Source organism: Phyllostomus hastatus, unplaced genomic scaffold, assembly GCF_019186645.2.
Source record: "Phyllostomus hastatus isolate PE091 unplaced genomic scaffold, TTU_PhHast_1.1 phas_contig_40, whole genome shotgun sequence".
Lineage (NCBI taxonomy): Eukaryota > Metazoa > Chordata > Mammalia > Chiroptera > Phyllostomidae > Phyllostomus > Phyllostomus hastatus.
This window is the reverse complement of record NW_025333872.1, coordinates 89,904,742-89,928,301: the sequence shown is the minus strand read 5'-3', so window position 1 is coordinate 89,928,301 and position 23,560 is coordinate 89,904,742. Positions and strand designations below refer to the sequence as shown.

The 23,560-nt window shown below is 40.6% G+C and overlaps 1 protein-coding gene across 4 annotated transcripts in view; it reads right to left on the bottom strand.

Moving 5' to 3' along the window:
* The window catches only part of ESR1 (estrogen receptor 1), a 366,173-nt gene that overhangs the window by 60,834 nt on the left and 281,779 nt on the right, over positions 1-23,560 (bottom strand). For 3 of the 4 annotated variants that reach the window (XM_045843476.1, XM_045843477.1, XM_045843478.1), the window contains one exon: positions 4,459-4,597. The exons of the other annotated variant lie outside the window; for it this stretch is intronic. In XM_045843476.1, the coding sequence (XP_045699432.1) occupies positions 4,459-4,597 (139 nt within the window). The remainder of the gene's footprint in view (positions 1-4,458; positions 4,598-23,560) is intronic. 4 annotated transcript variants of the gene reach the window in all.

The window sequence follows — 23,560 nt, the reverse complement described above, 5'->3', positions numbered from 1 at the left end:
ACCTGTATTCTCATGCAATTAATGAAATCTAGAAGGTATAGAAGATGACCCAGCATTATACTGTATGCATTAAAGAAGCTAAATAAATCTTGGCTTTCCTGCTTTTATCTCCATCCAATTCTGCAAGGTAAAATGAAGAGGTTACGAGCAGGGCTCTTGAGATACGAATGGTGCGTACAAAAGCACTTCTGGAAACTTATGAATGGACTCCAGCAATACTACTGAAGCAACTGCAGTGCGTAAAGGGATATTCACTCCCCCAATCCACCTGCTCCCCCAGCTGCTCTGATGCCCCCTTTGGGCACAGCACACATTTTTTAAAGGGAAAAAGTCTGGAAAGGGGCTATAAAGGGAGGAGGTCCTTCTCTCCAAGTCTGAGAAACCTTTGGATGGACCACAGTCTGATTTCATCAGCTGACTTTCAATTTTTTTTTAACTCTTCCAAGTAAAAAAAAATATGCAAGGAATTTACATTAAGTTTTACACACACAAAAAGTCAATGAAACATGAAAAGTCAATAAAAGCCCTGCTGGAATCATTGTGTTATTTTTAAGTGTTTACTCAGATTTTTTTCCTGAAATATTGACAATAAATAACCCAAAATGAGAATGCTCAGTCTTCTGGAAAATGACTTTTAAATATAAAATGAATTTATCACCTGAAAACAGCCTGCTATATGGTAGAAGAGGCAAAATATCCTGTTCAGTGCGGCAACCTGTTTTTCTCTTAGGGGAGCAAGCTTATTCCCCTTCCATGCTTTCAAGTAAGAGAACTTTCTGTTGCTCAACTCTGTTCCCCACAGACAGGGCCTCCCAGTGCTCAAGTGATGACGAGCCCCAGATCAACAACCCTCTGGCCAAACTAGGTAGTGGGAATATTCTGCTGGTCCAATTAAGCTTTTCAAGTGAATAAATAGTTTTGTTTTGTTTCATTTTATTTTTCTCTGAAAGCGAAAGGGAGTCAAAAGAGAGTACTTTGGCTTTCCTGAGAAATCCACAAATATTTCTCAGAATTTGTTAGCATGCATGGTGCCTGCAAAACAGAATTCGTTCCTTAGAAACTGGACGGACTCATTGAACAGGCAATTTACATTGTTTCCCCTAACATCGCATTTGCCTTCCAGCGATAGCAAACTTTGTTCCTGCAAAAACAGAGACCCCACAAGGAACGATCTAAGTTGAACATGTTTGCTTCTGGTTTCCCTCTATATTTTTCCAGCAGGAGCCCTCAAGCAGGACTGAACAAAGAGGTACATTCGGAGTCAACACAGAGGGCGGATTTTGTGTTTTCTGTAGCCAAAACACACCCAAGGATTAGGTGCTAAAATGAAAAAGGAGTTTCCTCCACTTCCTGATTACTTTCACAGGCCTTCTTATTATCTGTAACTTTCCTCTCGTAAAACACACACACACACACCACACACACACACAAACTTATTAAGAGAAGTTATTGCGTTCTTTATTTATACTTTATAATAATCTTTATTTCTTGGTTTTCACGGGAAGAGATGACTGCATGAAGTGCTTGGGACTCACCTCTGCAGGGTACAGGGAAGAACTGGAAACCGTGGGTCGACTAAGCATGGCAAGAATAAAATTAGCTTTCAAGCATATGACCACCAGGAAAGTTATAAGCTACCAGAATCAAGATATCATGGGTTGTCATCAGGGAGTAAATCAAGCAATAAATCTTTTCAAATGGACTCAAGATAGAAAATACGTCCTCTGCTCACAAATGTGGGGTGGCAACCCAGTAGGGTTTTCTGTTCCTATAATCACGAAACCCCACTTGCCAATACTAACATTTGAGTAACTGCAAGACTGGGGTAAATTCTATCCTTCTGATTGCTTTGGATGGCACAAATGCCTGGGTTTGCGCAGGTCTGTGAGAACAGGACATCATTATAATTAGTCACAGATAAAGCCCTGACTGTAGTTGGCAATATCAGTAATGCACGGGTGACAGGACTATTTGACTTTTGCATTTCTCTTTTCCGTGTGTCTACGCAGATGCAAACAGCCTGTGGAGGTGGCTGACTTTTCAAAGGTAGTGTCACCAAGCCTGAGATAAAATAAGAAGGATAAAGCTAACACTTGTCTTCTGCTATCCCATTCTCAAACACTTAGCTGTGAAACATAGGAATTTCTACATTTTGTTACAAAAATGTTTACTTTGTATTTATTATATGATGAGGAAAAGCAACAGAGAAGAGAGGGAGATCAGGAGGGCTTATGCTAATCAGAGTTCAATGTTATCAAAGAGGTTGGAAGCTTGCCAGGCAAAGACAGAAACAATGTTCTCAGCTACCACTCAAAAGTCATCCTCCAGAAGTATAAAATTTCAAATGGACTGCTGGTCGTAAAATTTTTTATTATATGCATATATCTATGTCATCCAAAGCACTTAGCCTCTAACATGAAGAGGGTAATTTAATAATACTAAAATTTCATAATATTTATGTGCATATTAATAATTTTAAAAGTATAGAAAATTTTATATTATAGATCATATTTTATTTTTTATATTTTTACTGCAAAATTTGCATTTACTTATGTACTTCTCTAATTATTAACATGTACCTAAGCATATGGAAATGTATTATGATCTTCAGGACTTTACTCTCAAGGGTGTGTCTAGGTGTACAGGGAAAAGTATGATTCTTTGGATATCCCTGTTTGGAATTTAAAAGTTGCATAACAGAAGTATAAGAATAAGCCAAATGCATTTAGTAACTTAAAAAATCCTCCCAAAACAGATGGATATTAATGTCTGCAAATTCTGTAAAGGACTAAGCCAGGAATTGATGAGTAGCAATCAACAAGAAGAGAGCAGGTCCATTGACAAGAACAGCTGAAATGACTAATCAGAATACGTGCATATTCTCCCGACTGCCGGAAACCACCTGGGGACCGTGGCCAGTGTAATTAGCAAACACATACTGGGAATCACAGGAGACTTTCTACACTGAAGGTAAGAAAAAGATCCGACCTGGCCCACAAGAAGTTTACGAGCTGATAAGGCAGATAAGACATACAATTATAACTCACCTGTGGCAGAAGGAGGCTAAGGGAAGTACAAACCAAACACACTGAGAACTTAGACAAGGGAGAGGCAACCTTCTGCTGGAAGAGGAGAGAAGAAAGAAAAGGAACAACCTTGCTAAGGAAGATAGTGTATCAGTGAGGGACACAGTGAGTCTAGAGCAGCTGTTCTCCACCAGGGACAGTTTAGCACCTTCCCTCCCAGCACACACTGCGGGGCAGGGGGTGGGGACATTTAGGAATGTCTGGAGACACTTTGGGCTGTCATCACTGGGGAGGAGGGATGCTGTGGGCATCTAGAAGGTGGGAAATGCTGCTACACATCCTAAATGTGCAGGACCGTCACCCACAAGAAAGAATGGGTCAACTGACAATGCCAATAGTGTGGAGGTTGAGCAATCCTAGTCTAGAGGAAGTAGGAACTTTAAATCTGGAGTTCTAGAAAGCAACAATAGGCAGAGATGGGACCTTTTACTCACTCATACTGCAATGAGGTAGATGGGAGAAAATTAACCACAGTAAGAGTTTATAGGAAAGAGAAGCCAGCAGCTGATGAAATCCTAGGCAATATCACCTCACTGGCCAACTGAGTTCATGTCACAAACCCTGTCATATTTCAAGTGCAGTGACTAAATGACTGTTCTCAGAAACCGTGCACCCGGGAAGATGGATACAAATGAGGTGGTAAGTCATTTTCCCCCAAAACCTGAACACTGAAGACACGTTCCAATTCATAGCAGGGAAACATGCATGTGGAATAAGATTTTCATCTGCAGATTTGTTATAACTCGATCACAGAACTACACTACTTAACACAAGAAAAAGAATTAGAAGAAGAAGCAGGAGGAAGAGGAGACTTGTGAAAAGAGAAGAAAAGGGGAAAACACAGGGGGGGAAAGGTAGAAGGAAAAACGACAAGAGAAAGGAGAGGAGGCAAGGGAAGAGAAGAGGAAGAGAGGGGTGGGAGGGGAGGGGAGGGAAGGGCCAAAAATATATTCTAAAGAAAAGTGAGTCTTCATTTCTTTTACATGACACAAGATGAAGGTAGGTAGAATTAGCAAGTTATAGTTCATAGTTTTACAAATACACACACATATACGTGTATATATGCATATACATAAAAAACAGGTCCCCAGTATTTTCCCATGGCAATACTGGACACTGTATAAGCATACAAATGCATATACACATATATTTTAGGAATAATAGAGCTGATCTGAGAAGATGCCTAGCAGAAAGTTATTCATAGTCTTCTGTGAACTGCCCTGGTCTCCATCACCCAAATTCACCCATTCATAGAGTCAACACACCTGATAACATTTGTGGAAGCTTCATGGAACACTGGGTGAAAGAGCTTCAGGAATAATCAGGGGGCTGTAAAGGATGTGCTTCCCCCAAGCTACAGCCAGGCACTCACCTGTCCAAGAGCAAGTTAGGAGCAAATAGGAGCTTCCCTGGGTGCTCCACGGAGCGCCAGATGAGACCAATCATCAGGATCTCTAGCCAGGCACATTCCAAAAGGTGGACCTGATCATGGAGGGTCAAATCCACAAATCCTGAAACAAGACAAGAAAAACCCTGCTGACTTTGAAAGTAGTCATTACCGGTGAAAGGAACGCAACCAGGGATTTGAACCGGTAGGATCTATTTTCTATGAGCACTTACTATGGGTTAGAAGCAATGGCAAGTGCTTCTTGTGCACAATTTCCTTTCATCTCTTATTAATACAACAATTCTAAGACGTAGGAACTGATGAAGATACCATGTTACAGATAAGGAAACAGATGCTCAGAGAGTTTACATAGCGGTTAAGGTCAGAGAGGGGACTATAAACTCCAAAAGCTATGCCATTGAGCACAGCTGACACTGCCTCTTATATACACAACTAATTTTACACATTGGATCACAAGACCAAATAAATCCAAGGCATTAAATGAACAAAATGCCCATAAAGTTGGCTGCTCTCTGAATCAGTTCCCTGTCCTTTTCCCCTGAGATATCCCATACAGTCTATTTCCTTCCCCACTCTGTCTGCCTTCAACCCTGTATTCTCCCTTGTCCATGAGACTGGCTCTAGGAATCCCATTTCTCTGTGTCCTTGTCTTCATTTTCTCTCCCTAATATTATACTTTTATTGGCTATCTACACTTGTTTTCACTAAGAAGACAAATTATAAGTTTATTTTCTATAAACAATCGAGTATCAATAGTTTGCAGCCTGGATGTTTCCTTTGGGGCATCTTAGAGCTATCACTGGGTCAGTATTAAATGATCAGCTCATCATTTCTTGTGTACTTAAGAGCCATCTTTTTTGTAATCCTCACTGATAAATAGGTGAGGTTCCACTAGACAAACATATATACCATAAACTGGTATATATGGTGTACCATATATACCATATACTATCTATGGCATATATCATATACCATAAAGGTATATGAGAGACCATATACCTCAGTTTGCACCCCTCTAGCCCTTTTCCCATAATCAAGCCTATCAATTCTAGTTTTGAAGTAATGCTAAAGTTTTCTTCTCTGTCCTGTATTTTCACTCTTATCATATTAATTCAATTCCTAAGAGTCTTTAACTTTTTTATCTGACTTCTTTAACTTAGCAAAATTATTTTGAGACTTGGCCATGTTGTTGCACGTGTGAATAGTTGACTCTTTTCAATAGTTGACGGAGTGGCATTCCAATTGCTACTCAGCAGTGAATGATCACAATTTGCTTATCTTCTCATTGGACATTTGGGTTGTTTCCAGTTTTGGGTTGTTAGAAATGAAGCTGCTATGAGTAATCTATGTACAACTTTTTATATGGATGTGTTTTCATGTCTCTTAGTAAATACAGGGTAGGAAAAAAGGTGTACAGTTGTTTGTATGGAAAAGAATACAATCAGAGTGCACAGGACTTCTGGCCAAGATGGAGGTGTAGGTAGATACATTTTGCCTCTTCACACAACCAAAAGAAGGACAACAACAAATTTAAAAACAAAAACTAACCATAACTGCCAGAAAATCGAACTGTATGGAAGTCCAACAACCAAGGAGTTAAAGAAGAAACATTCATTCAGACTGGTAGGAAGGGTGGAGATGGGTGGCCAGTGTGGAGAGGACTCACAGCAAGGTGGCGGCTGGAGGTCCTGGGCCAGCAAGGTGGTAGCTGGCAAAGCGGCAGACCCACATCTGTATGTGGATAAACCAGGAGGAACAACTGGGGAGGGAGACAGATCGTGCAACTCACAGTTCCAGTGCAGGGAAATAAAGCCTCAAAACCTCTCATTGAAAAAACCTGTGGGGACTGAGGCGGGAGCGGGAGAGTAGAGTCATAGTAGAGTTGGTTAGAGAGATCCACAGGGTCCTAGAACATACACAAAATCAACCACCCGGGAATAAGCACCAGAAGGGTCCAATTTGCTTGTGGGCAGTGGAGGAAGTGTCTGAAAGCCAGCAGAGAGCATTGTTCCCTCTCAGACACTCGCCCCCCCCACACACACAGAAAGTGCCAAAATGTATCGATGTGGGTTGCACCACCCTGGTGAATACCTAAGGATCTGCACCTTACTGCAAAACAGGTGTGCTGAGACAAAGAAATATGGCCCAAATGAAAGAACAGATCAAAGCTCCAGAAAAAAATACAACTATGTGACAAAGAGATAGCCAACCTAAAAAATGCACAGTTCAAAACACTGGCAATCAGGATGCTGACAAAAATGGTTGAGTATGGTCACAAAATAGAGGAAAAAGTGAAGGCTATGAAAAGCAAAATACAGGAAAAATGTACAGGGAACCAGCAGTAAAGGGAAAGAAACTGGGACTCAAATCAATGGCTTGGACTAGAAGGAAGAAATAAACATTCAACCAGAACAGAATGAAAAAAACAAGAATTCAAAAAAATGAGGAGAGGCTTAGGAACCTCCAGGACAACTTTAAATGCTCCAACATCTGAATCATAGGGGTGCCAGAAGGAGAGCAAGAAAATGAAAACTTGTTTGAAAACATAATGAACTTCCCCAATCTGGCCAAGGAAATAGACTTCCAGAAAGTCCAGGAAGCTCAGAGAGACCCAAAGAAGTTGGACCCAAGGAGGAACACACCAAGGGACATCATCATTAAATTACCAAAGATGAAAGATAAGGAGAGAATCTTAAGAGCAGCAAGAGAAAAGGTGAGTTACCTACAAAGGAGTTCCCATTAGACTATCAGCTGATTTCTCAAAAGAAACCTTATAGGCAAGAAGGGGCAGGCAATAAGTATTCAAAGTCATGAAAGGCAAGGACCTACATCCAAGATTACTCTATCCAGCAAATCTATCATTTAGAATGTAAGGACAGTGCTTCCCAGCACTGTGCTTCCCAGATAAGTTCAAATTAAAGGAATTCATTACCAAGCTCTTATTATATGAAACATTAAAGGGGCTTCTCTAAGAAAAAGAAGATGACAAAAAATATGAACAGTAGAATGACAACAAACTTACAACTGTCAACCACAGAACTTAAAAAAAAAACAAAAACAAAAACAAAAATGAACTAAGCAAACAACTAGAACAGGAACAGATTCACATAAATAGAGATCACATGGAGGCTTATCAGCGGGGAGGGGGAGAAAGGGGAAAAAGGTACAAGGCATAAAAACATAAATGGTAGGTACAAAATAGACAGGGGGAGGTTAAGAATAGTATGGGAAATGGAGAAGCCAGAGAACTTATATGGACATGAACAAAGGTGGAGGAATGCTGATGGGAGTGGGGTACAGGGTGGAGGGAAATAAAGGGAAGAAATAAATGTGACAACTGTAATAACATAACCAATAAAATATATTTTTAAAAATTTAAAAATACAATCATTAATACATAATAATATAAGATTAAACTGTTTCACATACTCACAACTGTAAACCTCCTTTTGCCCCGCCCTGTATTTAAGAGGATGATGGTTCAGTCATACAGCAGGTGTATGATTAAGTCGTTAAGAAACTGCCAAACTGTTTTCAGAAGTGACTCTTCCATTTACCTTCTCACCAGCAATAGATGAGAGCACCAGTTTCTCCCCATCCTCACCAATGCCTGGTGTGGTCAGCTTTTCAATCTTAGACTCTCTGGCATGTGTACAGAATATCACACTGACACTGTGGTTTAGTTTGCCTTTCCCTGATGACTAATAATGTTGAGCATCTTTTCATGTGCTTCTAACAGATCATTATTTCACAGTACATTTGCAACAATTAATCAACTACCTGCAAATCCTGCTTGACTGTGTACTCATGAGAAGCACAAGATGCATGATTCTATGAAATTCTCCTTTCTTAAAGTCTAAATTCATTGCACCTTCTCCTCCATCACTCAGCCATTCAAAGGCCCAAAACAGACCAAGTGTCTTCCCGTTGGAGAAGCTCACATACGGCAGGACTTGTAATAGAACAGAACATGGGCAGCTTTGTTCATAAGGAAAACTAAAGAATGAAAAAACAGTAATTGCCCGTTATAAATGTAGTCACTGGGATATAAACTGCAGCACAGGGAATAAAGTCAATAATACTGTAATAATGATGCATGGTATCAGATGCGTACTAGACTCCTTGTGGTGATCATTTCCTAAGTTATATAAATGTCAAATCACCGTGTTGTACACTTGAAATTAATAAAACGTTGTTTGGCAAAAGAAAGACTCAGATGCAGACAACAATATGGCCATTGCCAGAGGGAAGGGTGTGGGGGGAGGTAAAAAAGGTAAACGAGGGATTAGCAGTGATGGACGGAGACTTAACTTTGAGTGGTAAACACGCAATACAATACACAGATGGTGTATTGCAGAATTGCATATCTGAAACCTATATAATTTTTATTAATCAATGCCACCTCAATAAATGTATATACACAAAGCACAAATAATGTCCCTTTTTATTACAAAATCTTTTATTATCTTATAAAATCATAAGCACGTAATTCTGTAACATAACAATATCACACCCAAGCACACCATATGACATTTTAGGAGAAATGTTCAAATTAAAAATATAAATTATCACACCCATATTATTGCCCTACCAACCACACTCCAGCAGACATTACTTCAACTAGGAGATATATATATCCCATACCTATATGGCATTTTATCTGGACAACCTCCAGCTATTTGCCTCTAGAGTGCACTGGGTCAAAATGGACTGGCTTTGCTCTAAAAGAAATACTGCCTGAAGCAGCAGAAAATGCTCCCTCTTCTTGCCCAGCACCCACCATCTCCTGGGATTAGCCATCTCAGTGAGCACCGCTTGTAAGGAAAGCTCTTGGGGAAGTTTTAAGTCTCTCAGATTTCACCCCAATCTTTTGGGTGAAGTCTCATAATAACCATGTTAATTTACTCTATAAATTAAACTCACTTTTAGAAATGTTAACATTCAAAAGTGAGGCCTTTTCTTTTACTGTTTTACGTGGGAAAAAAATGTAATCATGTGATAATAATGTCACCCATGGTAAAACCTACACCATGTCGTTCGATCCCCTCCATAAATCTTGCATGATCACAAAGGATGAGATTTGGGGGTGTCTCCAGCAAGAACCACAGCTGGCCATGGAACAAGTTGATTTTGGAAAACCAAAGAAGTCCTTTCTGGCAGCAACCTTCATATGAAACTGAACCGTACTTTTTAATTCCCACTTCCCAACTTCCGTGCTGTTTAAGTCAGACAATTTGAGCGGTCTTTGGGGAGCCTGGGAGGCTCACCATAACCATTTGTGCCGCGCAACTCTGGTGATTATGAAATCTGCCTGAAGTACGTCTGTTAGTAATCGTGTTCGCTCTGAGTCCAGCAGAACCAGGTCAGGCCCTTCTGTTGACATGATGAAGATCTCTCAAAGAGAAATAGTCTGATTATCTTTCCCATCTGCGCCTATTGCCTGCAGACAAGGGTTATTGTGTCTCTTACGACAGTGTCCTCTGCAAGTTCCTGAGGGGCGTGTGCAATGGAGACGGTCAATTTGCCACAGTGAATGTGAGGGCGACTGAAGGAAGCTGATAGGGGGCGTGTCTCTTCTCTTCTGACATACTGGTCTCAAGAATATTGTAACCACGCAGGAGCTAAATACCCTGTAGGTGTGGAAGAAATATCCGCTACTACTCTCGATTTATAACCAGTGGGGAAAAATAATGTCATAAATCTCACACAGAATTATACTGGGCCAACTACCTGTTGACATCGTATCAATCCCTTCACTTGTGTTCCTTACCGACAGAAAGGCTACAATATGCAACATCAGCTGGACTGGCTGTACTAACTGAGAGACATTCGACAATGCCTCGCGTAAATGCTTCGACGTGTTGCTGGTGTGAAGTTGGGACATAGCAGCATTTATGGAATATTGATAGAAGCACCAGTGACAGGTGACACAGTGAGAGGTGACTTGCCCCTCAATCTCTTGGGGACTCCCATCTTAGTAGCTGTGACAAGGGAGTTGTGGGCCTGCAGAAGCCACACCAGTGAGACAGAACACATACCTAAAGAGTAGTAATGACTGGAGATCAAAACCAAGTGAAATTAGATACAAGAAAATCTCATTTGATAAATTAAAATTGTAAAAGACAGTGAACACGGGTCTTTTCTTCCTTATTCTACATTTACAGGTCCAGTATTAGAATATCTGAAGATAGAATATACTGGAAACAACAGACATGCCCCAAGTCCTCCTCCCCACATCCTGTGCGGGCAGGGATTGTTCATAGAAAACACTCTCCTTGAACATACAGTCGCTCGCTTCCAGCCTCATCACCAAAGAAAGGCATCCCTGCCTCTGGCCTGCATTAGAAAGTAACTGTTTCCCTCCAATATTTTTAACTGAGTTTTAACTTGAAAAGAGCTCATGGCACATCTTTCCCCCTCCCTCGGACCCCCTAGGACCCTCAGCCCTCTTCCACACTCGACTAGAGACTGCCATACACATTGCTCTCTTTGCCTGGATGCAGAGGAGACCCTTCAAGCCTCAGCCACTCTTCCTGGGTGTGGTAAGCCTCTTAGAAATATGAAAAGTGTGCAGAGATCCTTAGGCAAAGCAACTAGTATAATATAAATGTATGAAAAGTTCTGCGCTGCTGTGGAGTAAAAGATAAATCAGAGTGGCTCTTCCATAGAGGTATGACAAAAAACATGTGCTACAGTAATGATATTTCTTGTTTTTGTGGGATACAGTCCACAGAGATGCAAAGCAAAGTAGAAACCCTGTAAAAGAAAAAAGCAACTTTTCTCAGGGAATGCTATCTACAAAACTAGAAGCCAGGTGGTGGATTCTCTTAGCAAATCCACTGGAAAAAAATCAGTTTCCTGACCTTCAAAAAAATTAATCATGTTCTGTCACATGATGACCCTAATGTTCTCCAAAATGCCACTTATGAAATTGCCCGCTGCATTTACTTAACTCAATGGATGATTGAAATAATTCAGCTCTTTCCCCCTTGATGCCTAAGACTCAGTGTAAAAGTAGAACAAGTTTAAAAGAAAAAGGAAGGAAGGAAGGAAGGGAGGGAGGGAGGGAGGAAGGGGAAGAAAAAAGAAAGAGAGAGAGAGAAAGTAGAGGAGAGGAAAGGAAAGAAGAGGAAGGGAAGGGAAGGGAAGGGAAGGGAAGGGAAGGGAAGGGAAGGGAAGGGAAGGGAAGGGAAGGGAAGGGAAGGGAAGGGAAGGGAAGGGAAGGGAAGGGAAGGAAGGGAAGGGAAGGGAAGGGAAGGGAAGGGAAGGGAAGGGAAGGGAAGGGAAGGGAAGGGAAGGGAAGGGAAGGGAAGGGGAGAAACATGAAATTATAGCACAATGTTAGCTATAAGTTGATAAGTTGAATAAAAGTTGGGATTTCTGGGAGACAGCCTATAGAACAGATGATGTCAGAAGAACATATAACCCAGTTCAAATGCTAAACAGTCTTATCCTTCATTTTGTAATTGTTTTCCTTTTTCTCCAGAAAACAGAAACCTTTTGCCATACTATGGACCATGGACCCCATGGCATAGTTGAATATGGCCTTTCTCCTTCAAATAAAATCTTGGATTTTTTAATATGCAAGTCCCATTATAGAGAGACCCATTAAAACTATGATTCTCATTCTATAATACTTCAAGATGTCTCCAATAACATACAAGCATTGAAATATTCCTCTTTAAGAAATGAGTTTAATCCATTTAAACAAATAATGTCATGTACAATTCTTACCAAATATGTACCACTGCTAGAAAATAGTGTGCTGGGATGGGAGTAAAAGGCAGAAAACTGCACTTGAACAACAATTAAGATAAGAAAAAATAAAATAAAATAAACACAGAGTCTGACTAGTTTAGAAATATCTTGAGTCACAGTGCAAGAGCACAGGCCTACGGCACCATTCCTGTGCATCCTCTGGCTTCTCTTAGCTATAATCACCGGAAGTGAGTGCAGGCTCCCCTCTGGCACGTACCACCTATCCAGTGTGCTTCAGCAACTGCCATACAAAATATCCACCTTGTCAATACCAAGCTGATGCTTTCTTGAGGCTGAAATAGCCCTCATCCTCAGGCCTAACTACTAGGTATTTCCAAGTCACCTGTCAACGTGGGACTTACTTGATTGTCTGGAGAGCATCCCCACCACACCACAGAATGAGGAGGATGAAAATAATGAAAAGAGTATGAACTGATCAGTCAAGGAGACCTGCCTTGAAATTCTTCTGTGGCCCATGGCCAGTTACCTAAGATCTCTGAAAGCCCTTCCAGTGTGTGGAATGCAGATGGATTCCCCTATCATTAGCGTTACTGCAAAAATTAAGCAGTTAGCAGAAGCCCCAGAGTCCGTCGCTATTCAACGAATGTTAGTCCTCGACCCTCCTTTATCCAAATAGCCTCCCCGTCTGCCAATAGAAGGGAGCACTATGTTTGCAAAGCAACAAGAGAAACATTTTGTTTTAAAAATTTTTTCAATATAGAACTTCCAACTGGAATTGGGCACATTGTGTTTGCCCTGAGTCATGATTTTATGTTGTGTTTGCTGTTTATTGTTTTCTGTTTATTTGTACATAAGAATAACTAATAAAAAGGATAAAAGACTTCCAGGACATCAAACAGTTCTTACAAAACAAAAAAAAGTGATTTAAAAGTGGAGAGAACAAGAGCATGTGGATTATATTTCTCCTAAAATACATACGTGAAAAAATGAGGGAAAAAAGCACGTTTGGGGTTTTATTACACTCAAAGCATTTCAAGATGTTTAGCAAATCCAGAAGGCAGCTGTATTCTTACACCACCAGGATAAACGATCCCTTGTTTTCTGGTGAACTCAGCAGGTTTGCACGCTGTCTTTGCTGCTGCTTACCAGCCTTGGGGTAGAGAGAACGGAGCTTGCCCTGTGGTGACTCCCTGCCTTGGGAGCAAAGCCAAAGTTCTCTAGACAAATGCTAAGCAATTGATAAAAGCCAGTGGTGAGTGAAGCACTGAATATGACAAGTTTGATATCTTAAAAATATGTCACATTTAGCATAGTGGACAGCCAATTAATTGAGTAAAGATTGAAGAATTCAGCGCAAAGGTTTTAAAATAAACAAAGGTATTGGTTTTTACAATTAAGGGTGTACGCCACAAATACCCCTTAGGAAGATGACCATCTGTTGAGACAGTTGCAGATGATGAAATTCCTGATATCTATACAAATTCACAAACTTTCAATCTTGACTCTGAAGCTTTGCCAGGATACCATGTTTTTTTTGTCATAATATTATGCAGACATTTATGACATCCTTGCCAGTTCCTTCAGAACAATGCGACAGAGCTGCACACATCTTACTCTGAGAATTATTTTTACCTAGACAGATCGCAAGGTGGTGTTTGTATGGCACATTCAAAATAAAAAATGAGCATGTTGTTTGTGGTCATTCTACTTCCCCGTTTTTATCCAAACAAGATTAGAAAAACCAACAGAGGGCTTTCTTGGAAGGAGCTTTACCGTGTCTCTCTTATAACGCTCACAGGAGGTACTAACTAAATGCAGAAGGTCGTCTTTCCCCTGGAAAGGTCTTAGGGACCCTGGATGGCCTGTTCGTTGGAGGTTTGCCTGTGAGGAAGGAAACTCAAACACAAACTGGCTTCAGGTTTACTGAACTGACGCTTGGCTTTAAATTCCCTCCCAGAACTACATTCAGAAAACCACACTCCTTAACAAGGTTCCTGTGAAAAGTTATTAGACTAACCCACAGAAATGTATTCAGACTCTACTTCAAAAATTTCCCAGCAGGTTTTCTTGCTCTAGGCAAGAGACCACATTTATTGTTTAGTCATCATACATGCTTCTGGGTCTGCGTGTGTGTGTGTGGGGGGGAATGTATTGCCCATCCATCGATATTTAATTACATTTACACATCAATGTATAGGACATACAAAGAGTGGATGGAAATAAATTTTCTCTGATTTACAGGGATAATTATAGAACTTCTCTGACTAGAAACAAAAAAATGGAACTATATTGTTAAAGCACCTCATTATTGTAAGGTTTAGAATGATAGATTGTAGCATATGCAAATAATTACAATACGAAGAAGGAAATCATTCTTGACTTTAGATATGAACTTCATGAAATATTTCCTTAACCTTTATTCAGTGATTTAATTTACCACACACCTTTAAGTTGTCAGATATGTATTTTACTATTTTTCAAAGCCTGAATATATCTTAATTCTGATCACAGCACATGTGAATGCATAAAATTCTCGTAACTTTCTTTTAAAAATGTGTTCTCAGATTTTGTAGTAAATTAATATGTCATTACATCTTTTGTAAAGGGGCAGATGAAGGCATTCCCCTCTCATAAAAGTATTCATTTATTTGGCAAATTTACAGGAAAAAGTTTTCTTCTCCTAGAGAATAGATGTGCTCCTTTTGTTTGGAAACTAAAAACAACAGAGCTTATTATAGATTGCAAGAAGCACTGATATTAATACAATGCTCAAATGAAATAACAATTTTACATTTCCTAGAAAATTATTGCCTTACTCCAACTTTTTTCTGACCTCACTTTCGACTGTACGAGTTACAAGGCACCTCATATCAGACTTTGCAAACTAGACAGAGGAATAAATCATTAAAATATATCTATTTGTTTTTACACGTGCATAATTATAATCATTTTCTCCATTTAATGATGCATAAGGTGTGTGATGACAGATAGGAAAGTAGTTTGTCAGGAAAAAAAGAATTAGTGTCACAACTATATAGGACTCCAGAAAGAAAAATAAGTCAAGACTTTCATACATGAGGATCAGACTTGGGGACGAAAAAAATTTTTCCCTCAGAGAAAACAAAGCAGATGGCAACTCTACCTTGTTACCAACTCCATCTGTACTACACCCAGAGCCTTGGTTTATGAAGACATGGTTGTCATGACAATAAGCTTTTGAGAAGAGTTCTGGAGAAGCTGATGAATTTGAGTGTCTTTCAGCTTCCTAATTTTCCAGACACACACAAAAGAATCCCAACACCCCATCCATCAAAAAAACAATTCTATTACTCCTTGTATTGGCTATGATGATTCTTTATTGATATTGTAAAATTCTGCACTCTCTCATGTCAAAATTCTCCTTTATACAGCAAGCCTGAAGGTAAATCAATCTTTTATTTTTACTCAGCGAAGGCAATAATATTAACCACAGCTTAATTTGTTGGGTATGCAAGCTCAGAACGAAATCAATTTCATCTTACATGAGAGAGAGGAGAAACATAAAAGAAATTATTTTTCAATTTCTGAGAGTGGATTGCAAACTAAAGAAGGAAAAAAAAATCATTAAACGATAGAATACTTAAGGCTGTCCTATGACATGTTTGTCAAATGGACAGGAAGGCCGGCGCTGTGAGGCGATTCCGAGGCCCCTGTGAAGGGCATGGACTGGCTGCATCCGAAAAGTCAACAAGCACTTGTACCTTGGAACATACATTTTTTCCTGTCTGCCTGGGATCAGACCTACAGAGCATTTCAAATACGATTATCATCAGTCTGGGTTTTCCAGATAACCATATGCCCTCAGTGAACGCTGCAAATGTCATCAACACAAAGACCGAGAGGGAAGCAGACAATCCCTTTTTTAGAGCAAGTCCCGCAAACAAATGGATAATGAGGTTTTCCTCCTCCATCTACTGGCTCAAGTCCTTCAAGGCGAGCCACGATGACGACTGTCTCACAGTTTTAGGGAGTGCTTCCTGAAACACACACACACAAACACACAAACAAGTTTCATTTAAAAGCTACAGGAGTACCTATCATTGCCAATGTCTCAGGGACATCTAGTTCCAGAATGAATTAGGAGCTTTTAAAAGAGAAGCTTCTTCTCCCATTTTTTTTTTTAACTTAAATTTAGAATGTTAAAATGTGAGGTTTGCATGGCAAAAAAAAAAAAAATCACCAAAAAGTAAATGGAATGCTGACTATTCGAATCGCATAACATTTCTGCTGAGAAAAGAGAGGACAAGGTCCAGAGCCCCAAACCCAAAAGGGGTAGGGCAGCCCACCTGGAGCTGCTGGGGCCTCAGGAGCACAGTCTCACAAGCACGTGGGAGGTTTATCTAGAGAAGTTTGTGCACGCTTTTCCTGGTCTCCCCACAGCTCCCCACCTCCCACATCCTTTCCTCTTCTACCTTGGATCTGAAGTCAGTGAGCACTGCCCTTATACATACCATTATAGAGACAGACTATTGGGGGATTAGAAAGCCAGAGACTGTTTCCCTCTAACTCCCGGAAGAAACTTTTATAAGCACAGCAGATTCTGCCAGTCCATTAAATAGCCACTCTAAAAATAAAGTATGTAGCTAGGTGAACCTAAGAGAGAGAGTCTCTAAATGCCAATTACCTTCAAAACAAGAACTATTCCATTTCTTGCTAGTTCAACTTGGCTGGGGTCCCCTCTATAATGTTGACTTTCTAAGAATTACAACAGGAACTACAAAAGTGTTTCTTAATGTAAATAAAAAATAAATATATTAGTTTTGTAGGGCTGCTATAATGAAGTACCACAAACTGAGTGGCTAAAAAAAAAAACAGAAAGTAAATAGTTTGGAAGCTAGAAGTATGAAATCAAAGTATCAGCAGGGTTTTTCCAACTCTGAAGGTGCTACGGAGAATCTGTTCTACAGCTTTCTCTTCGTTTCTGGTGCTGCTGGCAATCCTTGGCATTTCTTGGCTTATAGATGCATCATTTCAATTTCTGCCTCCATGGTCACACGATGTTCTCCATGTGTCTATGTGTCTCTTCTCTTTTTATAAGAACACCAGTCATATTAGATCAGGGCCCACACTAATCAAGTATGACCTCATCTTAAATTGATTATATCTGCAAAGACTCTTCCAAAATATGGTCACATTCACGGGTAGTAGGGGTGAGAACCTCAACATATCTTTGTGGGAAGGGGATGCAACTCAACCCACAAGAATGATAAACCGTAAAAATTTCACCTCTTATGTGGTCATGTTCAATACTGATCAAATATTTATTGAGTGACTTCAACATATATAAGTTTGGCATGAGACTTGGGACTGTGGGTGCAGAGATGGGACAATGTTCTGATTCTCAAAAAGCTTATGATCCTTAAAGGGAAGAAAGGAAAACGAACATAGGACCTGATGACATGTGTTGAATGTCAAAATAGAGGGAAGTCTCTGAGGAGCAGGCACTTAAGAAGAGGTTATTCCTTGAGCAGCTACATATGCTTTACCCTCTTCCCAGTACACTCTTTCAATGACTTCAACTCTCACAGCATCAAGATCAAGTTCTTATTCCCATTGCACTTCTATAAGTGTGTTCTTGTTTATTACTATCTCTGATGAGACTGGAAGCAGACTGAGCACACGGACTATGTCTTGATAGCACTATACCTGCAGGGCAGTGTCTGAATGATGAGAAGGCCATTAATACATATTCGTCTAATGAATGGAGTGAAAAAGGTAAGTATACAAATGAGTTGAAGATGGCGTAAACAAGTTATCTTCTAGTGGCAGGTACAGTTGAAGGACTTCTTGTAAGAAGGTCTCCAGTTTGTCAGTGAAGGAGGTGAGCTCCTCTATTGAGAAGGAGAAGGAGGTGATACAATAGGCTGTTAGAGTAGCATAGCACAGGATAGAAATAGTTGCTGTGGAAACAGGAAAAAAGCAAGAGTAAGAGGGAGACTGAGAGACTGAATGAGCTAGAGAGGCAAGCAGAAAATTGAAAAACTTATCCCTTAGGCTCTCCAGTCTGTCTAAATATGGTCATAGATTAAAATATTAATGTATCTTTTCTTTTACCTGAAAAATTGTCCTTTTGAGTATACTGTCACTTGTCTTAAAAATTCAATACGATTTATGTATAAACCTGTTCTTTAAGGAACAAGAAGTAAAATTTAAATACCCAATACATTTTTCTTATAAATAAAAATGTTTAACAACCCTCCTGAATGCAGCACTCTTTGGAGTACTTTGAAGCACAAATTACAGAAACATTAATTGCTTCGCAATTTTGAATGTCTACTATGTGAGGGCACTATATTGATGTTAGGGACAAAAAAAAAGCTTAATGTGTCTTGGTCTCTGACATCAAAGCTAAGAGAGAAAGCAGTCTAATTGAAAGAAGATTGGAAAATAGTATCTAAGACCACTCTGGCAACTATATAGGACTCAATGAATATGTACAGGACTGGCATCTAATCCAAGTGGAAAGAGTTCCTCAGATTTCTAATCTGAGTCTTGATGGCATACTTGATGGAAAGACAGAAAAAGCCACAAAAGGAACAGAGAGTATGGCATGCCCCTGAAACTGTCCATGGACCAGACGTGCATGTTGGGAACCGCCCTGACTGGTATCAGAGGCTGAAACCCCCACCTAGCTAAGGCTAAGGGAACGCCCTTGGAACCGTAAGCCGGCAAGGAGATAAAAGCTTATCTTCCTGGCAGGAATGCTGCTTCTGCTGCTTTATTCATAACTGAACCCCAAAAAGCTTAGTCGGTTAGCCAAAGACGGGTAAGATTCCCCACGGGGGGGAACGACCTAAGCCAGGCACGATCACTTTGGGAGGCCCCCCAAAAGAAGGACTTGGGGGGGGGGCTGCAGCAAAAGGGGGTGATGGACCCTTGCTCCTCGGCTTTGACATAGCCTGAGTTCTCATCGTCTGGGAGAAAATCTCCTTATCTCTTGGTTGCCTTAGTTCCCTTGCTCCACCTAAGCCTGAAACAATGACAGGGTGGTACAGCTCGGTAATGAGAAGTGCAGATTTCCCTGGGTGATCAGGCCTAAGAAAGAACATGTAAATTACTGTGAAACCTTCTTTGTTTAGAATGCTCTCAGTTGAATGAGAAGGGTCTTAGGAGGAAGTTAGTTAGTTCCTCAGTCTTACAGCTCTTTGACCCCAACTCAATAGACCGGCAGAGTTCTTTGTTTCCTATAGTTCCTTACTTCCCCCTAATGAGTACTGTACTTTACCTGAATTATTATGCAAAATGAGCCTAATAAAAGCAGGTATGGACGGTAAATCAGCGCGCTCCCCACTAGGGGGGGTGGCCATTTCGTCCCTACTTCCCCACAGAAACTAGTTTGTCTCTGTGCATGTTGTTATTTCTCGCGTGTTTATTGTCGAGCCATCCACAGCGTTCCGTGGTCACTGCTGGCCGGTGACCCACGCGCAACACGTGCACAGGCACAGAAAGTGGAGAGAGGAATTGTCAGGAGTGGGGTAGCAGGAGGAAGCAGGAGCCAGGCAGTGCTCAGAAATTTATATGTCACCTTTGAGGCAAAGAGAAGCCCTTGAAAGATTTTAAAGATCTGTGTCTTAACTAGATTGAAGACAAGGAGAATGAAGAGAAAGAGATCCTTGTTGAGGTGTTAGGGGAGGTGCATTGTAACTAATGAGATGAAAAGAACAAGAGAAGAAGTCAAAGATCTCTTAAGTGTCTGGATGGTGAGATAGGCCACTGTGATAGGTATTCATCGGCAGAGAAGGTTCATGGTGGAAGACAGTGAGTGCTGGGTTGAACATGTTTGGTCTCAGATTCCTATGGCATAATCATACAGAAAAGTCTAGTGCATTGCTGACACAAGTGTCTGAGGGTGAGCAGCTTTGGGTATTATGAGGAAATAGGCAAGAATTGACATCATGGGGGTGGGTGGTGTCAACAAGAATGAGTAAACAGAGAAAAAGAAAGGAAAATGTCATGAAAAATACCATTGCACCAAAACGATAGCCATTTTTTGGTAGGTTGACTTCTGGCCAAGATGGAAGTGTAGGTAGATATACTTTGCCTCCTCACACAACCAAAAGAAGGACAATAACTAATTTAAAAACAAAAACTAACCAGAACTGCCAGAAAATCAAACTGTATGGAAGTCCAACAACCAAGGAGTTAAAGAAAAAACATTCATCCAGACCGGTAGAAGGGGTAGAGATGGGCAGCCTCAGCAGATAGGACTCACAGCAAGGTGGCAGCTGGAGGACCAGGTGGGTGAGGCAGAGGCTGGAGGACAGACTGGGGGGGATGGGGGCGCGGTTCCCACATTTGTGAATGGATAAACCTGGAGGAACAATTGGGGCGCAGGACAGACTGTGCAACCCAAGGTTCCAGTGCTGGGAAATAAAGCCTCAAAACCTCTAACTGTAAAAACCTGGTGGGGTGGGGGGGTGTTGAAGTGGCAGGAGACGTTCCAGCCTCATAGGGGAATTTGTTGGAGATACCCACAGGGTCCTAGAATGCACACAAACCCACCCACCCAGGAATCGGTACCTTAAGGGCCCAAGTTGCTTACAGGAAGTGGGGGAAGTGTCTGAAAGCCAGCTAAGAGTGGAGCAAGTGGCACTGTTCCCTCTCAGACCCTCCCCCCACAGACAGTGCCATGACACAGTGAGGGGATTGCCCCGCCCTGGTGAATACCTAAGGATCTGCACCTTACTACAAAACAGGTGCACCAAGACAAAGAAATATGGCCCAAATGAAAGAACAGATCAAAGCTCCAGAAAAAATACAACTAAGTGACATAGAGATGCACAACCTATCAGATGCACAGTTCAAAACACTGGTAATCAGGATGCTGACAAAAATGGTTGAGTATGGTCACAAAATAGAGGAAAAAGTGAAGGCTATGAAAAGTAAAATACAGGAAAATATACAGGGAATCAACAGTGAAGGAAAGGAAACTGGGATTCAAATCAATGGCTTAGGCCAGAAGGAATAAATAAACATTCAACCAGAATAGAATGAAGAAAGAATTCAAAAAAAATGAGGAGAGGCTTAGGAACCTCCAGGACAACTTGAAATATTCCAACATCTGAATCATAGGGATGTCAGAAGAAGAGCAAGAAAATGAAAACTTATTTGAAAACATAATGAAGCAGAACTTCCCCAATCTGGCCAAGGAAATAGACTTCCAGGAAGTCCAGGAAGCTCAAAGAGTCCCAGAGACATTAGACCCAAAGAAGCACACTCCAAGGCACATCATTATTATATTATCCAAGATTAAAGATAAGAAGAGAATCTTAAGAGCAGTAAGAGAAAAGGTGACAGTTACCTACAAAGGAGTTCCCATAAGACTATCAGCTGATTTCTGAAAAGAAATCTTACAAGCAAGAAATGGCTGGCAAGAAGTTTTCAAAGTCATGAAAGGCAAAGACCTACATCCAAGATTACTCTCTCCAGCAAAGCTGTCATTTAGAATGGAAGGGTAGATAAAGTCCTTCTCAGATAAGGTCAAGTTAGAGGAGTTCATCATCACCAAGCCCTTATTATATGAAATGTTAAAGGGGCTTATCTAAGAAAAAGAAGAAGATCAAAAATATGAACAGTGCAATGAAAACAAACAACTATCAACCATTGAACTTAAAAAAAAATAAAAATGAACTAAGCAAACAACTAGAACAGGAACAGAATCACAGAAATGGAGATCACATGGAGGGTTGTCCATTGGGACGGGAGGGGGAAGAATGGGTGAAAAATTACAGGGAATAAGAAGCATAAATGGCAGGTTCAAAATAGACTGGGGGAGGTTAAGAATAGTCTGGGAAATGGAGAAGCTAAAGAACTTATGTGTATGACCAGTGGACATGAAGTAAGGTAGAGGAATGCTGGTGGGAGGCAGGGTACAGGGCAAAGGGAAATAAAGGGGAGAAAAGAATTGGACAACCGTAATAGCATAACCAATTTAATTAATTACTTAACTAATTAATTAATTAAAGTGGATAAGTCATTTAAAAAATGATAGCCATTTTTTCCATACTGAAAGCAATAATTTGATAACTTAAGAAAAAATATTTTCCCCAAAGACACTATTTCTGATGTTTAAAAAAAAATACAGCCTGGGGTTGGCAAGTGCTTTTCTCTCTTTGTACTCATTATGTCCAAAGTTGTTAAATGGATGTCCAGCAAGGGAAAATAAACAGCTGTTATTTACTATTCTGAAAAAGAGCTACTCTGACCATGCACATGACTTTTTTTTAATCAAAAACACTTTCAACAGTAAGCATTCATAAGCAGCATAAAACGCATTGCTTCCTGATCGTCCTTGACTGAGGTGATGAAACCCTTCCACTTCCTCACATTCAGAGATTAGCAGGAAAAGAATGCTTATGTTCTTTCTCTTTAATCCAAAGGGGCTGCTGAGGGGAGAGAGGGTCCCAGCCCCTAGGAGCCTTCTGAGTTTGTGTGCTCCCTCCCCCCTGGCCTTGTGAGGGTGCCATCTTGGAGCTGTCCACTGCTCTCCCCTGAGGGGACCCGGCAGGGCCTTTGGGACAGTCTTTTCCCACAAAACTGGTAAGTGAAGTGTCAGCCTGGAGTGAAATGAGGACAATAAAACTCAAAATTGCTTTGTCCACTTGAGCTTTCAGAAGTAAAAGAATTTTAAACAAAACTATTTTTCTTCTATATTTTTTAAAGATTTTATTTATTTATTTTTAGAGAGGGAAGGGAGGAAGAAAGAGAGAGAGAGAGAGAGAAACATCAATGTGCAGTTGCTGGGGGTCATGGCCTGCAACCCAGGCATGTACCCTGACTGGGAATCGAACCTGTGACACTTCTATATTTTTATAAATTAAAATGAAAAGGAATGTCCATGCCTACTAATCTTGAGTTGGTCTGATTTCTAACCTATATTCCACTGTCATACACTCTCAAGGAGCAGTTTTTGTTGTCATTGTTGTTTAGTCTTTCCCTTCCTACCACCTTGGAAGCAGCTAGGAAATCCAACAGGGAATGACGGGCCAGTGTTCCTCTTCACACTTGACACCTCTGCTAGTGTCAGTGGTCAGCTTGGCAAACCAGCTTCCAGTCCTGCAACAGGGGTGAGGCCAGCATGGAGACAGGCATAAAAGGGGCTCTTTTGATTGCAAGAAATTGTACTTATCAGCACAAAACTGGCTTACATTTAGCGGTGAAAATATAATCCATCTTCAAGACTGTAAAGTCTCATCTAAATATTTCCCATCACAAATGAGAAAATCTTGGGATTGTTTGCAAAAAGAAAACAAACCCTCTCACTCCCCCTCCCATAAAATCAATGGCATGTACACCAAATCAGAAGCAA